The sequence below is a fragment of the Ruditapes philippinarum genome, unplaced genomic scaffold (assembly GCF_026571515.1).
Source record: "Ruditapes philippinarum isolate M1 unplaced genomic scaffold, ASM2657151v2 ctg10408_1_1_1_1, whole genome shotgun sequence".
In the NCBI taxonomy this organism is placed as follows: domain Eukaryota; kingdom Metazoa; phylum Mollusca; class Bivalvia; order Venerida; family Veneridae; genus Ruditapes; species Ruditapes philippinarum.
The window spans coordinates 1-17210 of record NW_026864585.1 but is presented as its reverse complement, the minus strand read 5'-3'; the positions used below and the strand labels follow the sequence as shown (position 1 = coordinate 17210).

The 17210-nt window shown below is 33.0% G+C and overlaps 1 protein-coding gene across 2 annotated transcripts; it reads left to right on the top strand.

The window, feature by feature from the left end:
• Positions 1-1151: 1151 nt before the first annotated feature.
• On the top strand, positions 1152-8665 carry LOC132726180 (uncharacterized). 2 transcript variants are annotated; one of them, XM_060711449.1, is made up of 2 exons: positions 1152-1384; positions 7204-8665. In XM_060711449.1, exon 2 carries the CDS (start codon positions 7240-7242, stop codon positions 8278-8280), a length of 1041 nt encoding a protein of 346 aa, XP_060567432.1. In that variant the 5' UTR covers positions 1152-1384; positions 7204-7239; the 3' UTR covers positions 8281-8665. The 2 variants fall into 2 exon arrangements, with proteins under 2 accessions (XP_060567432.1, XP_060567433.1); XM_060711450.1 differs by lacking the exon at positions 1152-1384 and adding an exon at positions 6960-7097.
• The last annotated feature ends 8545 nt before the right edge of the window (positions 8666-17210 follow it).

Sequence of the window (17210 nt, the reverse complement as noted above, 5' to 3'; positions counted from 1 at the left end):
TATAATTATGTGGTCACATGGCAGAAGCAAAGGAACCAAAAGAGAAAATGATAAAGACATGAGAGGTTTAATTAATGGCCTCTAGAAAATTTGAGTAAGACATTATATTGCTAAAATTGTTTAAATTATGTATTAGTGATAAAAACAAATATTGAATATATTAATTATGATATACAAGTAGGTACATAAGCTGAAAGGCAAACTGGGTAAGGTTTTTCTTGCTTGATTAAATATGGCTTACGTTCTCTTTTATTGATATAGCAGAAATCATTAAATATGATAAACAAGATCAACAAGGAAAGGCGGCGTTCAATGAAAATCAACTAAGCGGTTGCACTGCCGGAGATTTACTTAAAGATCCTGTATGTTATAATTAAGGATATATAACAACACTTTTAAAAAGTGAAATTTTATATATGTATATATTATTACCGACCTAGCTTTTAGGTTGTATACCCCTTTTGTGAATGGGTATTTTGTTAAACTACCGTTGCCATCGGCCTACTTTACGGTACATTAAGGTTATCCTTATTTGTTTAATGTAAATATACCAACTCAGTTTATGACCTACTACCTGTAGTAATAATGCAGTAAACATAACTACAGCAATCAGTCATCACTGGCACCGGTAATACAGTGTGTTACTGAGTACATCTAAAATAGATCTGTTAGTCTCTTGCTTTGAGCAGGTCTTTCTCAAACGATTTCTTAATTACTACATATGTACATTATTTTTAAGCATTATTTGTGTATGCATGTATTTCATTGCGTGCACAGATGCATGCGTGCGCGTGGGAGGCTTTATTTGCGTGCGCGTGGGAGGGTTTATTTGCGTGTGCGTGTTTTGACTTGTCCTATCGCATGGATACCATAACAAATCAATAACATCTCATTGTTGATGGTAATTTTAGTGACTAAAACATAGTCGAGTACTTTACGTACGTATAATTGATTTATGATACACATCTCCAGGAACTTAGCATAATTATGTATTATGAGATTTGTTTACTTTAAACCTACTTGTAAAATCCGGGCTTTGCTTTCCCGCTGAAACTCTTCTCTAAATACAGGTATTGATTGCTATAAAGTAATGTTCTCAAATTCCCCAAACGACTGCAATACCCGTTAAGGCTTGACTGTGAAGCCTGTGTCGCTTTAAAACATTTATACGCCGTGGGAACATCATTTATACGCGCATATTGTATACCAGACAGCCAATGGAACGTAACCGACCTAGCTTTTAGGTTGTATACCCCTTTTGTGAATGGGTATTTTGTTTAACTACCGTTGCCATCGGCCTACTTTACGGTATTCGGTGGAATTTTTCAAGTGAAATGTTATCGTATTCGATTTAAAGGATAGTATTTCGGATAAATGACATCGGGTATGAATATTTTTGTGTAACTTTATTTTTGATTTTGAAAAAAAAAAGTTTTGATTTTACTTAAATACGTTATGTTGGTAACAACATACCACTAGTCTACATGATAACGGAAATCTAACTGTGTGACAGAGTTGATTTTCTATATACAGTAAATATAAAAAAGATGTAAAAGCTAAAAAAAATTCTAATTAGAAAAAGTTAAGTATTTTTGAAATTGAAGAACGGTTCAAAACAATTAGAAGGGTCGAGTAGCGTTCTTGTATCAAACTTGTAAAGAATCTTTCTTTAATTCTTTAATTATGTGTAGGGTAATTTAGATTCATGTAATTTTATCATGAATACACTCAATGACATTGTCCAAAAAGACATACGAGTTAGTACTGTTCAAAACAGCATGCATGTGGATTGATTTAAGAATTTTGCGGTTTCAGTGGAATATTTTCGGTATTTTAAACTCATTAAGACATATCATCTATGTTGGTGAATATTGTCTGAATGCTGTCACTAAAACTATAAACCCAATGTATTAACAGTAATCCAACATTAACAAAATGTGTTGCTATGAGACAAAATGACTTTTTTATGCGTATAGATGTATGTTGTTTTTTACCCTCGACAACGGAATGAACCATATGGGTGGACACATTTTAAAGCATCATGCCTCTTGATTCATGCAAAATGTTATTAAATATATAAAACGTATTCAAAAGAGAAAACTTGTCATTTATAAGTAATTTATACATTACAAAAGCACTTAAAATTAACGAAAATTATCAAATATAGGTCAGAATTTGCAAAAATAGCCCTAACTGCTTAAATTTAGTCATGCTGAAGAAATACGGTATTAAATACTGCAAAATCATTAAGTGATTGCATATAACATGTAAATCTTTTCTTGAATTGGGAATATATTTACTTTTACATTTTTCTCTATGATAATGATCTTCTTGAATAATTTTGGCTAACCTGGAGACATGCAGCTTTCAGGACTCAAATGGCTGGCCATTCATATAGTATAAGTCAACTGGAGAAATAATGCATATATATAAGCATTAATTAACTATAATTGCTGTATAAATGTATTTTTTTAAATAAAAAATTACAATATTTTGGCACACGGTTTGGGGCATTTTTTAACACAACAAAAGTAAGAAAAAATCTGTCCATATGCGTTTCATACTTTATACTTTGAAAATGTTCTTATGTACGAGTATATTCCTTAAAAATGCTTTAAAGTAACGGTATTATTCAGGTTATAACAAGTCAGATTTGCCCATTGGAATTTCTGGAATTTCTCGACTATTATTAAGATTGTCCAAAGTCTGACGGAAAGGGCCGAAGAGATGCGACTGCAGATTTGCGTGGCAAAGAAGAAGAAGCCTATAATGTTTAACACAAAGTGCCCGTACCTTTAGTACAAATCTCTCAATAGTCTGCAGGCCAGTAAAAATACTGCAGAAATGCGGATAATTTAAGCGCTTCTGTCTTAATTAAAAGGTTAAAATAAATAACACATTTCATATAAAGGAATTTTATTAATACTTTATTCCCGATGTGAAAAACAAATACGCATCTAAACTGAGAATGGCAAACTCCGATGTGAAAAAAATCGCATCAAACTCCGTTTAACCAACTTTATAAATGTAAATGATATATCGCGTTCAGGGTGTATCAGGTTGACATGAGTTGGTCTCGTATATCTCTTGTTATTCAAATATATCCATGAAATACAAGCGACATACCATTTTTATGATTCAAAATGAGGCTTGCGGCAACAGGTAGAGGGAAGGGAAATGGGATGGCGGTCGGGGGTAGGTATAATGAAATTCAGGCAAAATGTCTTTTATGATTCAAAATATGACTTGATGCACAATCAGCAGACGACAGGAGAGAGATAGATGATAGAAATGGGGAACAGTTGCAAGGGGGGAGGTGGCCGGGGGATATAAATATATATTGATCATAGATATTAAATAATATCAAAAATATTCATCATTGTAAGTAAAAAAGACAATCGATATACATAGTAAGTTTGTTTAAACCTATAGTCACTTCTTCATGGTATCACACCCTATTTCAAATTTTCCAACATAAAGGAAACCTTGGGTCGAGACTTTATGCAAACAATCGCTTTTGACGATGGTATTGTATTCCAAAAAAATCGTAAAAGCTAAATAAAGCTGTACAACCATTCAATGCTACCTTTTATGCCGGGTGTGTTGCTTTTCTACCGCAAAGAAAAATAATTGAATGAAAGAATGCCGAGTCTATAGAATTCTATGCGCGCGATATCTCTTAAATAATCAATACATGGTGATCATATTGCAAAATCAATAATATTGACTTAATGGATTCTTTCAATAGGTTCGTGCAATGGTCAGAGTTAGTTGAAGTAAAATCCATGATGTTTAGAAATAATAATAATGGGTGATATGACAAGCATGATTTTTGCATTAAGAATTATAGATTTGTTCCACTTTTCTCTCATTTAAATTTCTGAACGGAAAAAAAAGCTTGATTACTAAACGTTAGGAAACAATAGAAAATGGGGAACAATCTAGTTTATAAATAAATAAGTATGAAATATATGAATGTAAAAATATGATGAAAGAGTAACTATAAATTGCCTTCTGATTTCAGAATTGATATAAAAATAATAGCGTAGCGTAAAGTTACATTGGATGTTAAAGTTGTACATTAAAGGCGCATTGATTAGGCTTCAGAAACTTTTCGATTTTTACAGATTTTTCCTCTTAAAGAAAACGTGCGTGTGTATATTGATGTTTCGATAAGAAGATGCTTTTCACGTGCAGAAAGCAGCGTTAAATATGAAATAATATATCATAAATATAACAAAAAAAAAAGAAGATTTTTTTTCTTTTATACCTAACTCTTTATTTATAAATTTACTGATGACAAAAATACGCCAAACGCTTATTCAGTTATATGGTTAATGAAATTGTAACATTACAATCCAAAAGTTTTTGACAAATAGTAATAACATTTTTCGGGTCTTTTTATGGGTCTTTAATGTATATTAAGAAACTGATATGGAAAATGAGTATGTTAACACAATAATATAACTTAACATTGTGCATGGCAACGTAGCATCGGAACTGAATTCAAATGTCATTATACCGGTACTATGTTTTTGCTGTTGAGTTGAATTAGTAATACATTTCAAAATATTTACTATAATAATGGTGACCGACTAAAGTTAATAATGAAAAATGTTTATGATACACCATAAAAAAAACCTGTCCCATTCTTTATTTAAGATTCCTGTCGCTATACTTTGACATAGGTAGATTGAAGAATCAAAGAAATTAATATTTCGAAATATTTCTACAATATTGTAAAATTCGATTCACGAGTCACATTACCATTGTTATAAAATTCTTTGGCTTAACCTTGGCGTTGAATGATGAGATTTTTAAACGGCTAGACTGTAATAAAAAAGATCGTTAAGTTTACATTCCCCTGTTAACAATGAATACTATGAAGTAAAAAAATTGATAAATGATCCGCGTCATGACAAAACCAACATAATGGGTTTGCGACCAGCATGGATCCAGACCAGCCTGCGCATCCGCGCAGTCTGATCAGGATCCATGTTGTTCGCTTACCAACCCTATTACAAGTAGAGAAACTGATAGCGAACAGCATGGATCCTGATCATACTGCGCGGATGCGCAGGCTGGTCTGGATCCATGCTGGTCGCAAACCCATTATGTTGGTTTTGTCATGACGCGGCTCAAATAATTTATGCGTAAAATGATACTAACGAAACATTTTCCCATCATAACCAGACCGAGTTAAGGCGGCTCGACACCACATCTTTAAAAATGTTAATAAAACAACATGCCATGTTTAAAGAAACTCTTTTGAACAGTTTTAATGTGAAGGAATTAATTTTACCATAATTTTTGTTATGACTGGCCAAATATGTCTTTATGAAAACTCCCGAAAACGCCCTTAAATATCAATGAATGTGGACTTTTACGAACAGATTTACATATTAAATATAAAAAAAAGTTTTATCAATACATTATTATTATTATCATGTTTAAATACTTAAAGTTCAAAATACGTCGAATCATGTTTGAAGGAACATTCACTATATAATTTATGTATAGACCTTTATTGGGCCGTTATAAATTACTCTTAAGGGACGAGGGATCGTACACAATAGACAAAAACCATTATAAATCAAACTTTACACACAACGTGATATTTGAATATTAACTTTAAAAAGAATTACTGCTGTTTTTATTACTGATTTAAATCTAGGGTTTTTTGTATGAAAGGTTAAAACGGCCTTAGGATCTCAAAATTATATACAATTTTTGCTGAATCAGCGATTTATTTTATTTATTAGTGCGTTACAAACGGTTAACTTTGTAAATAAACATGTCTGTTTATATATATTGAGATGTGATAATATCATCTTTAAGAAAGTTTTGATTTTACTTTTAATCAAAATATGATTACTTTTTTTGTACTTTGATATATTTGAATGATCAATATAACGTGTTGTTCTCAGGACTTTACAAATCGGCTTGATTCGCTTATATCTTAATGTTTTAAAAAGATTTAAATATTTAAGAAAATTAATTCAATATCAGACGAGTTAACAGTATCTCAAAAAAAAATTAAAGAAGAGAGAAATATATTAATATTTTTAAAAAGTGTATTAATATTCATTTTGACTTTAAAGCTTTGCAGTTTTATGCAATTTAATATTTCCGAAGGAGTATTTTATTGCTGATATACTACCTCGTGGCAATAATTTTATGAATATAGGACTATATTTGCACAGTTTAAGTAAACCCTTGTATCATAGTTTGGAGACCTTTCTGTTGAAAATGTGTCAGGGTTAAATCGTATACATATACATGCACAGTGCGTTAACTGGAGTGCGGGTATTAGTTACCCGCACTCCAGAGCATGCCCATTGATTGGCTCATTTTTGCTGGGGTTTACATATTGTGACGGCAGAGAAAGGGAAAGTGACAGAAATGTCATATTCAGATGTTCGTTCATTGGTTCATTTTTGCCGAGGTTTCATATTGTGACAACAGGGAACGTGCTTTTATGTTTGACTATGATACAAAAAAGAAAGAACACCAAAACACTCGGCAATCTGATTAATACTCGGGGGCTACGCCCCCTCGTACAAATCAGATAGCCTCGTGTTTCGGTGCTCTTTCTATTACTTAGAGTGAAAATAGATAGTGTATTTTTTACATTTAAAACATTTCGTGTTTTTGCTTGAAGATTGAAAGTACAGTCGTTATTTTTAAAATGTGTATATAATTATATACTTTTTTACAATACGACTTTTCGGGCACGCGCATTCTGCGTATTAATTACTATTTATAATAATAAAGAATTTTATAGACGTGATTTCAAGTTTAAAAACGGGGTTACATATGAAAATAAAGTTTGAAATTACAAATGCGTGTCTATAATATATACTGTAAACAGCGTTTACAGTATAATATCTACTTCTAGGTTAAACGAATAAATAATAAATCATGCAATTTCATGTCTTACTTACACATTCTATCATTGTTCTTGAGGTCGCACACACGGAACACCTCTAACAACTTCCTTGTACAAAGCCAAATTTTTTTACCCTCAAAAGGATTGGCTTATTATAATTATAGTCGGAATACCGAACCGTAATTTATGTAATTTATACTAATTTAAGGTATAACACAAAGTATTGTTTCATATTTTATTTTCATATTTGATAAAAATAAATAAATAAAAACAAAGTAATTATATTATACATTGTATTTGCTTTTTAATTTCAGACTAACATAATGATGTGATGACGAGGACATCCGAATATGAAGATCCGACTTAAACCGAATCATCATCCGCTGATCTTGCTGCGTGCTGCGCATGCGCGGGTGAAAACCCACAGTAGATTAGTCACCGTGGTCAGCGTTCTACTTGGCATTTTTCTTTTAATCTACGGAAAAACCATTTTCCACGTGACTCGAGAATTTCTTACCCACTCCAATTTCAATTTCAACTTATGCAAGCGATTTCATCAGATGACGCACGTGGAGACGAGGCGCAGTGCGATACCGAAAAATATACACCAGGTTTTTCTGAACGTTTCTAATAATAGAGTTGAGTTCTTTAACGAATATGAACCATACAGACGCACGTGGCAGGATAAGAATCCAGGATTTAAATATATCCTATGGAATGAATCCATGATAGAGGACCTAATTAACACCTCCTATCCGTCCATTGCTCCACTTTATAAAAGATACCGGAACGTTTGGCAGGCACGTGCGGATATTGCACGCTACGTCGTGGTTCATTATATGGGCGGGATCTATGCTGACATTGACATCACGTGCAGGAGGAGCATGAATGAATTGTTTAAAGAAATTGGAGACAAACGTGTGGCTCTTAACTATACCTACAACCCTTTCGGAATAGCAAACGATTTTTTCGTGGCGTCGAAAAATCACGAATTCATGGCGCACGTTCTTGACGGGTTACAGGACGCCGACGTGTTATACTTTACGCCATTTTTAAACTCCATGTTTAGGACGGGACCTATGTACATGCTTGGTAGATATTTAAACTACCCTCACCAAGAAGATATCTACTTCCTTCAATCGTCACGTCTGTATATTTCTAGTGAAAGGAGTAACAAATCATGGCACGGGGTAGATGGGTATATCATTGCCATCATTTGGAACGGTGTAGACTCACTACAGATAATAAGCATTATTTTATTAATAATTTTTATTGTTCGCCTGAATAAACTACTCAGAATCCGAGCAAAACTTGTGAAAAAATCTAGAAAGCAAGTTCAGTTTTTCGACAGAAGACGTATGATGCCGATTATAGAAGAGGATGCCTTGTGATATAGAAATGAACGCGCACCTACTCAGACACGCGAATCATGGGCCGTTGGATGAAATGGATGAAATGTTAAAAAACAAAGCATCAATACACCTAAGATGTTTATAAACTCCTTATTGTATTAGGAAAAATAGAAATTAAGGCTGTCATATCGAATCAACTGTAAACAAGTACATGTATAACCAAGTTGACAATGCGTGCCTTCCGGTCATGTGAAAGTCCGAGCCAAAAGAAACAGTCATTTTGGTATGAATTTATCCGCGTTTATGTACCAGTTCTAGTTCTTTTCAATTTTTAACTGTTTTGCTCATAAATTAAAATATTTTTATTCAGATGTTCTGAAAATAGTTGGATGTTTTACAAAATACGCCCTTTTGACGTCATCCATGCAGAGCTTTACATCGGTGACTGAAAATGAACATAAATGATAAGAAACGGATCTCCTATAATATTGTGGATAATCAGGAACGACAACTTTTACACATTCAATGATAAGGAACCGCAACTCTTTACAGATTGAATTGTTCGGAGCGAAACTCTGTAACTTTGTAGATGATAAGGAACGGCAACTCTTACGCATTCAACGATAAGGACAACTCGTACACATTTAATAATCAGGAACGGCAACTCTCGCATATTTAATTATAAGGAACGGCAACTCATACACATTTTCAAACACACATGACGATTCTCATCCGAGATTTTATCTCCTGGCAGCGAATGACCTGCTTTATCTGACCAATTTATATCTGCGTTACCCTATTTCAAGTGGAATTAAGGAAATAAGTGATAAGTTATGTTCAATGGCATTCTCGGTATTTTCCGCCAAACTACGGAGGATTACCGATTGTTAGGGTTTTTAGGCATTCCACAAAAATGACGCAGAAATACGGTCAGTCAAGCGGCGATGCTCCATTCATTTGCTTTAATTAGTAATTATTAACTTATATGTATGAAAATGACACGTAAATGTCTCTATAAATAGCACCAACACTTTTGGTACAGTAATGTGAATCACACTCTCTTCATCTGTCTGTCAGTCTGTCCGTCCGTCTGTCTGTCCGTCTGTTCTCAATCACACATCATTCAATTTCGTGTCCGGACTGTAACTTTGCATTGCATTGGAGGATTTTAAAATAACTTGGCACAAATGTCTGTCACATCATGATGATGAGTCGCGTCTAAGAACCATGTCCCTACCTCAAAGGTCAGGGTCACACTAACAGTTTGAAGGTTCGCATACTTACATTAAGAGTTAAAAGGTACACACATTCGTGTCCGGACTGTAACTTTGCCATTCATGGAAGAAATTTTAGATAACCTGGCACACAAGTCTACCACATCAAGACAACGTGTCGCGTTCAAGACCCATGTCACTACCTTCAAGTTCAAGGTCACACTTAGAGGTTGAAGGTACACATTCGTGTCCGGACTTTAACTTTGACATGCATAAAAGGATTTCAAAATAACATGGGATAAATGTATACCATATCAAAACGACGTGTCGCGTCCAAGAGCCATGTCCCTACCGCCAAAGTCAAAGTGGTATGTTAATTGCATCTTTCACAAGGACAACATTAAACAATTAGTACATTTTATTCTCTTCTCTTTTCGTAATACCTTTCTGCAATTCTAACAAAACCTTTTTCGGGGGCATTCGTCACTTTAGCTTGACACTACTTGTTTGCAATAATCTTGTTTTGTACCTTTTCTACATGCTTTTAGTGTTTATTTTTTTAACAAAAGATATAAAATCATATAAAGTTAAACTAACTGTTTGAACGCAAAAATTATATCTACTGTTTATTGAATAAAAGTGTAAAAATACTTATAGAATTGTTCATTGTTTGTTAAATGCAGCTGCAACTTCTCGGCCCTTTGCAAAGGACTATCGTTAATCGGTGAGGTACGTGTTCCGAAAGCTGAAAAATAGTACTTTTTGACCTTAGGTCCACAATTTATTATCTTGACTTCCTCTAGATAATATTTAAATATCAAACAAACTTGACTTTAATATTTATACCTGCTTGTTAAGTGAACTTGAAAATTCTAATATATTACAAATTTATTAAGTAAAGAATTGTAATTCATTTTAAGTTCAGTTGAGCATGTGTCCCAATGCTTTATTAAAATAAGCTGAAAAAATGCAGTTCAACAGTAACTTAACTTGTTCAAAGTCAATTATTTGTCTATATACACGAGGTATGCTCAAAAAGTTCGTGGACTCTTGCTGTCATTGTTTACTTGGTTCATAAAAACAGAATTTATTGATAATAACCGAAAATGTGTCTTTATTTTTGCAAATGAGTTTTACTTGTATCGTAAAATTTTATTTCCTTCACGAGCTGTTTCCACTTTAATAATCATGGTAACGCAATATCGTCGCACGCCGAAATGCTAGTATTAAACTAATGTTAAATTAAATGTTCAAAACGGTTCGCATAACCCTTGTTATTTGTAATTTTCACAGAATTATAATTTGTAAACATATTGTATTGATTTGTCACCGTATATAGAGACATGTTTAGATATTTGTCTCGCGCAAAATCATGTACGCAAATGAAAAGAAATGAAGAGTAGAACAGTCCACGAACCTTTTGAACATGCCCAATACATACACACCCCACTAAACTTTCCTGCAGTACATGCGTTTTTAAACGCTTATCCATTGTAGCCTTTAGAAAATAATTATCTCAACAAAATATGAAACGATAGTCCCTATTAGAAAATTTGATTTGTTTGCAGGCTTATTGATACAGCTACTGATTTGAAACAAGCGATTCACACATCGTAGGAACTGTAAAGGCACATGAAGCTTCAGAAATGAGTTTTCTTTCTTCTTAAGATAGGGAAAACATGTGTTTAATAATGTCTCAAGCTAAGGGTATCCATAAGTATCATTGCGCCCCCGCCATTTTAACTTTTTTAATTTTCGCGTTTCGCTTGGCGGGGTCGAGGGGCAAAAACACGAATGGCACAAAAAAGGGCAACATAAATAGTTTTGTAGTTATATGGGCCTTTATATAATATCGTCTTTATAGAAACTCAATTTAATCAGTTTTATGTATAGCGATAGGAAGAGATTAATTAACAGATTTTTTTTTCACAAGGCACTTTTTGTAAGGCGCTTTTGTAAGGCAGTCTTTGTTGTTACTCGATGTCCGGTCCGCTGCTGCCTCGTCTGGGACACGTGTTTTTCATGCCGATCTCTACGTGTACGTAGGTGGTAACCTATATGGTGGCTGATTTAGTACACTTTGCGCGTTGCGTTGTCGATAGCGAAAACACAACCTATACGGTTATCGCCTTTTCGTCTTGTCTTTTTGTCGCTAGCGAAACACGCCAAACGGCGCGTTGTCATGCGGCGCGTTGTCGAGATGTCGCCCTGTCGCTTGGCCCTGTCGCAACTTTTTCGATTTGAGCCGAGCGACAATGTGACATCGCGACAACACGACGCACGACAACGCGCCGTTTGGCGTGCATCGTTAGCGACAGGACGACAAGACGAAAGTCTGACAACGCGCCGTTTGGTGTTATGTCGTGCTTTCGCTAGCCACCATAGTAACCAGAGGAGACGACAACAGCATCAAGGCATCTTTTCTTTTAAAATGACCCTTTGTAGGACCACACCCTACCGAGATAATTACAAGTCAATTTCTGGTACTTCGGATCATTTGACCTGCCGCGTGCCTTCTCCGCGACGCCTTTAGCGGTGTGGCGCGGGATTTTGGGTAGAAGGAAGTCTTTTTCACATTTTAAACATATTTACTTTATTGCGCATTTTTTTCTCCTGTGTTGTAACGTTTTAAATTACATGTAGGTATATATTTACACATCATGTACGATATGACTAAAACGTTCGCAATAATATCTGCATACCTTTTGTAGTCAATCGCTGGTGCATTAAAATCTCGTATTTTTATCAGTTGTAAAGTATAATAAACCTAAATTGAAATATTCAAAATATATAATTACATACAACCTAAATAAGTTATTTATACAAGGGTTGATTGTCATTTAATTACTAAATACAGTCTTCCTTAACGAACGAAACAATGAACACGCGATTCAAGTGATCGACTTTCGTAATAAGAGATCAAAATAAAAACAAATATCATTGCAAAGATCTTGTTCAAGTGGTTCCAGTTTAATCTGGTTTGAAGTGGCGTTATTATTATTTCAAGAGCAGGTTACGTTGACATTGATCTGAATAAGTAAGTTGGTCAATCGTAATAAATCGGCTGTTTCCGACAAAGTTCGTAAATGTGACTTCTTGGAGACGCTCGCGTGATCGCGATTGCAAGTCGATGCGCAAATTGCTGAGATGTCAACTGTATCCTGGCATATTGAGAGAGAAAATATAACATCAAGAAGGTCCATTTTGAGCCCAATTTTTGCATGATGACACAGTGGCTTACTTTTGGACATTTTATATAATAAGTATGTAAATTTGACCAAAATTTCGTCACAATAATGATTCTGAACAAATGCCAATAGAATTTTCTAATTCATGAGTTGTGAAGAGGTATTTGGGTTCTATTATTGAACCGGTATTATTAACCAACATTTTTTTTCAAGATAAATATTCTAACCAAGTTTGATGGAGTTTGAATAAAAAATGGACCTTAAGACATCAATTAGTTTAAATGTGAACGGAATACTGATATAATGATGGTCACTTTTCGGCTATTAGCTAAACTTTTGTGTTTATATAATGTAGTTTTTTCGTCCGTCGTGCTAAGAGGTCGACAAACGACATAGTGCTAGTTTAAAATTTAATTTCATCAGTGCAAACTAACAACACAACGGTATGATGCGATACACCACTAGGCATGGCGATGCCACGATAAAATCATCGTACATTTACCTACATAGCAATCCTTCGCCTGAAGTCAGAGGAGCACCTAAATTATCTACCATCTAAATATGACAGACAAATATAAGCAAAAGTGTTAAAAAAAATTGAAATTACCAGTGACCTTGACCTAAGTGATCAAAGTTTGAAGACCATCCAAGGAATGTTTCTACTTAATTCAAGTACGCCATATATCTATATGATAAATATATAATTCAAAAAGTTAAAAAAATCTTAAAAGAGTTAATCAATACATGACTTTAACCTGGTCAATTGTCGTGCAATGTCTATAATATTATACCAATAGTGTCACCCTGTCTAATTATTCGGTGCTGTGCACAAGAAGTGCACATATCAGACTATATTGTGCACATCTAGGTCAGATCTTTAGCATACCATGTGCACAATGGTGGAAAATTTAGTTGTACTCAACTGTATGAAATTATATAAACAATCATTTTTAGTATTATAAAGGGAGATAACTATAAAAACGTTTGAATAAAATTCATATTTTAAGTTATTCCCTTGTCAATCACTATGCAGGATGAGGAATAATTTTGATAATCTTCACGTTGTCACCGTTACATTTGCTCCTTCGTAAAGCTCGATGTTTGATTAAATTGAATCGTTAAATATAACTGTTTAAATATCATCCAGTACCACGGGGTGTAAAACGTTCCGGGATGATTTTGAAGTGATAGAAGTGATTCATTGTAACATTAAGTGGTCAGAATAACTTGTTGCCATCTCTGACAAAAAGATTTTTAACTTATGTTTATTAAAAGATACATGATACAACCATAACCACGGAACATTACAGTGTTCGGGTATCTTTAAACAAGTAAGTTGTTTTTAAAGTTTTTATTTCTATTTATCAGTTTGCTTTGATAAATCTACACTATCTTTCTGAAAAACGAATTATTTATTCTATGAAGTCATTATATGTGCGTTTTTAACCCTGATTTCAAAAGAAATAAAAGATTCATGTCTATACATAACCAGAGATGTAGATAAACTCCCCATGAAATTGCGGAATCAATGCGAATGTCAGAGTGGGAATGGGCTATCAATGGATCTGGAAATGGGTTGACAAGATAACATAAGATCAGACGCCCTTTGTCCATTCGTTGTTTTTTTATTAATGCCTACAAACTGGAAATTTTAATGAATCACGCAGTTAAAAAAATAGATTTGGTTGTCAGCTGCTGATTGAGATTTTCATTATTTCGTTATTGTTAGGGGTTAACGTCGCACCAACACAGTATAGGTCATATGGCGGCGATTTTCTAGCTTAACTGATGAGGGAAGACGTTTTGGTGCCTCTCTCTACATTATTTCAGACACAAACGGGCACCGGAGTAGAACCACTGACGTAAGCTAGCTGGATAACTTTCTCACATGAATACTCCAAAAAAGATGGTGCTGCAAACTTACAGTGATGACGGTACAAGACGTTGCTATTAAAACTTTAATCAAAGTGTTTCGTCAACGGTAGGGAATCACGTGACTTTTACGGTATGGTGTCATTCACGTGCATATTTCATTCATATATTTTTTAATCATTAATTGTAAAAAAAACCCAAAAACAACACTGCTTTGTTTTATGTTAAAGTCATTTTATACAAGAAAATGGTCAATTTGTATGATTTACACATACAATCAGTTTAAAAGCAAAACATATTGTTGAAAAGAACATTAATCATCAGTAAAGATAATCATTGGACAAAAAACATAAGTAACAACCATCAAGTATATATAAGTATACTATACATGTATATATATATGTGCATTAAAAGCACATTATGCCTCAGAAATGAATACTTTTTTCCTCCTTAAGTAAGGCCACTCATCAGTTTTATAAAATTTAAATAATGATCTAAGACCATGTTAGAATTATTCTTACTAGAAAATAGTGCTGAATGTAAAATTATTACCCATAAAAGTTGAAAAATGTAATGAAAGTAACTTTTTTACTTCCATACATAATACAATATACTAAATCACTTTATCTGTACAAATTCCCTAAAAGCAACAGAAGCAAAAGATGGTTAATTTTATTTGGCCAATGAAACTATAACTACAAGACAACAAATATTAAAAAAACCTTTATGGAAAATTAAACTTAAAAGGTTTCTGGGGCATAATGGGCCTTTACGAAATACCCTGTTACTGTATTCACAATAACATTTGTAAATATTTGTTGGTTTCTAAAATTGTCTGTTACCTAAAGTTAGGTGTTTTTTAATTTGACATTGATAGCTATACTTTAACTATATGCATGTAGATTATGGCAGTAAAAGGGATTAAACCCTACCAAGGCCTATCAAAAAATTGCTAAGCACGTCTGTCCCAATTACTAAGTAATGAAAAGTTCTAAATATTGAAGCTGGACAAGTTTGTCTAAAATTCTTGGCAAGTTTAGAGTGAATTGAATTGTCATAATAATTTCATATTCAATATTTTACTATTACATTAATATTTTACTATTGTATTTAATATTTTACTATTGTATTTAATATACTGGAAACATTTAGATTTTTTTTTCATAATTATTTTACTGATTTCTTTTTCACAATTTGCCTGAACCTTTCCTTGAAATATTGCTTAATGTTTCATAATCATTTTATTTGCTCATTAACAATTTATAAACAATTTGCCTTTAACATTTAATTAACATTTTGCAATTAACATTGAAGAAACATTCTACCTGTTAATTTATACATTTAATAAAACATTTTGCCTATCACACTCAATAAACATTTTGCAATTAACATTTCATAAACACTATGCTTTGTTAGTTTTAACATCTGATAAACATTTTACCTATTACATTTAATAAACATTTCTCAATTATCATTTCATTAACATTTTACCTATTACCATTTCATCAACATTTCGACAATTAACATTTTGCCAAATTATAAAGGAGAAATAAACAACAATAAAAATTTTCATAAACATTTTACATATTTCAATTTGATAAACATTTTACTGATTTAAAATTCATCAATATTTAAACAATATTTTACCTATTTCAATTTCATAAACATTTTATCTATTTACATTTCATCAACATTTAACAAACATTTTACCTATTTCAATTTCATAAACATTTTACCTTTTTCAATTTTATAAACATTTTGCCTATTAATGCTTCATGAAAATTTTGATTGATTCTTTTAAAATATTATGCTAAAAACAGCACAGCAATATATTTGTGCTTTTATTTATTTTCATGAATATTTTTTATCAGTAAAAATTGTTGATAAAGCAGACACCTTAACAATTAAACCACCACTCTCCTTTAAAGCATATAATACAAAAACATTATGAAAATACAATGCATGTAAAACTCAAGAATACTCAAGATAGCAAATTTTTATCAAGTTTAGTTCATACTTTATAATATCTTCTGAATCAGTTGCATAAATTTGCATTAAAAAAAATTCCTGTAAAATTATTGAAACTAAAATTATTAAGACAAAAAGTATATCACAGATATGCTTGTAAAAAGTCTTATATCTATGCAATAATAATGGTCTTAAATTTACTTATATCTATGCAATAATAATGGTCTTAAATTTAGTTTAGAGAGATATCATTCATTTTAGTTTGTTCGGAGAAAGCTTGTCCCTTATAAGATGACCCACTCTCCAGTCTGCTCATCGTCGGTCACCACGATTGATGTTAATGGTTCTGCCGTGAGTATCCGACGATGCAGTCTGCTCAGAGGAAACTAACCTCGAGTCTCAGAATTTTTATTGGACAGTGTATATTCTATGCAATTTTCTGACCAATCAAATAACTGATATCTGAGTTTGTGCTAAGAAAATATCTTTCTGACTTTTAACCCTGGTGTCATATGGAGAAACAAGGTTGTGAAGTACCTAGTCGCGTTTGAACACTATGTCATTGGTCAGTATACATTCGACCAATCAAATACCCAAGATATGATTTTTCCTTAGAAAATATCTTTATGACCTTTTAACCTTGGTGTCATATGAGGAAAAAAGTCGCCGCGACAGTCTTTCTTGAACTCAGCACTATACCAATCAAGCATACATTTTTTTTTATATA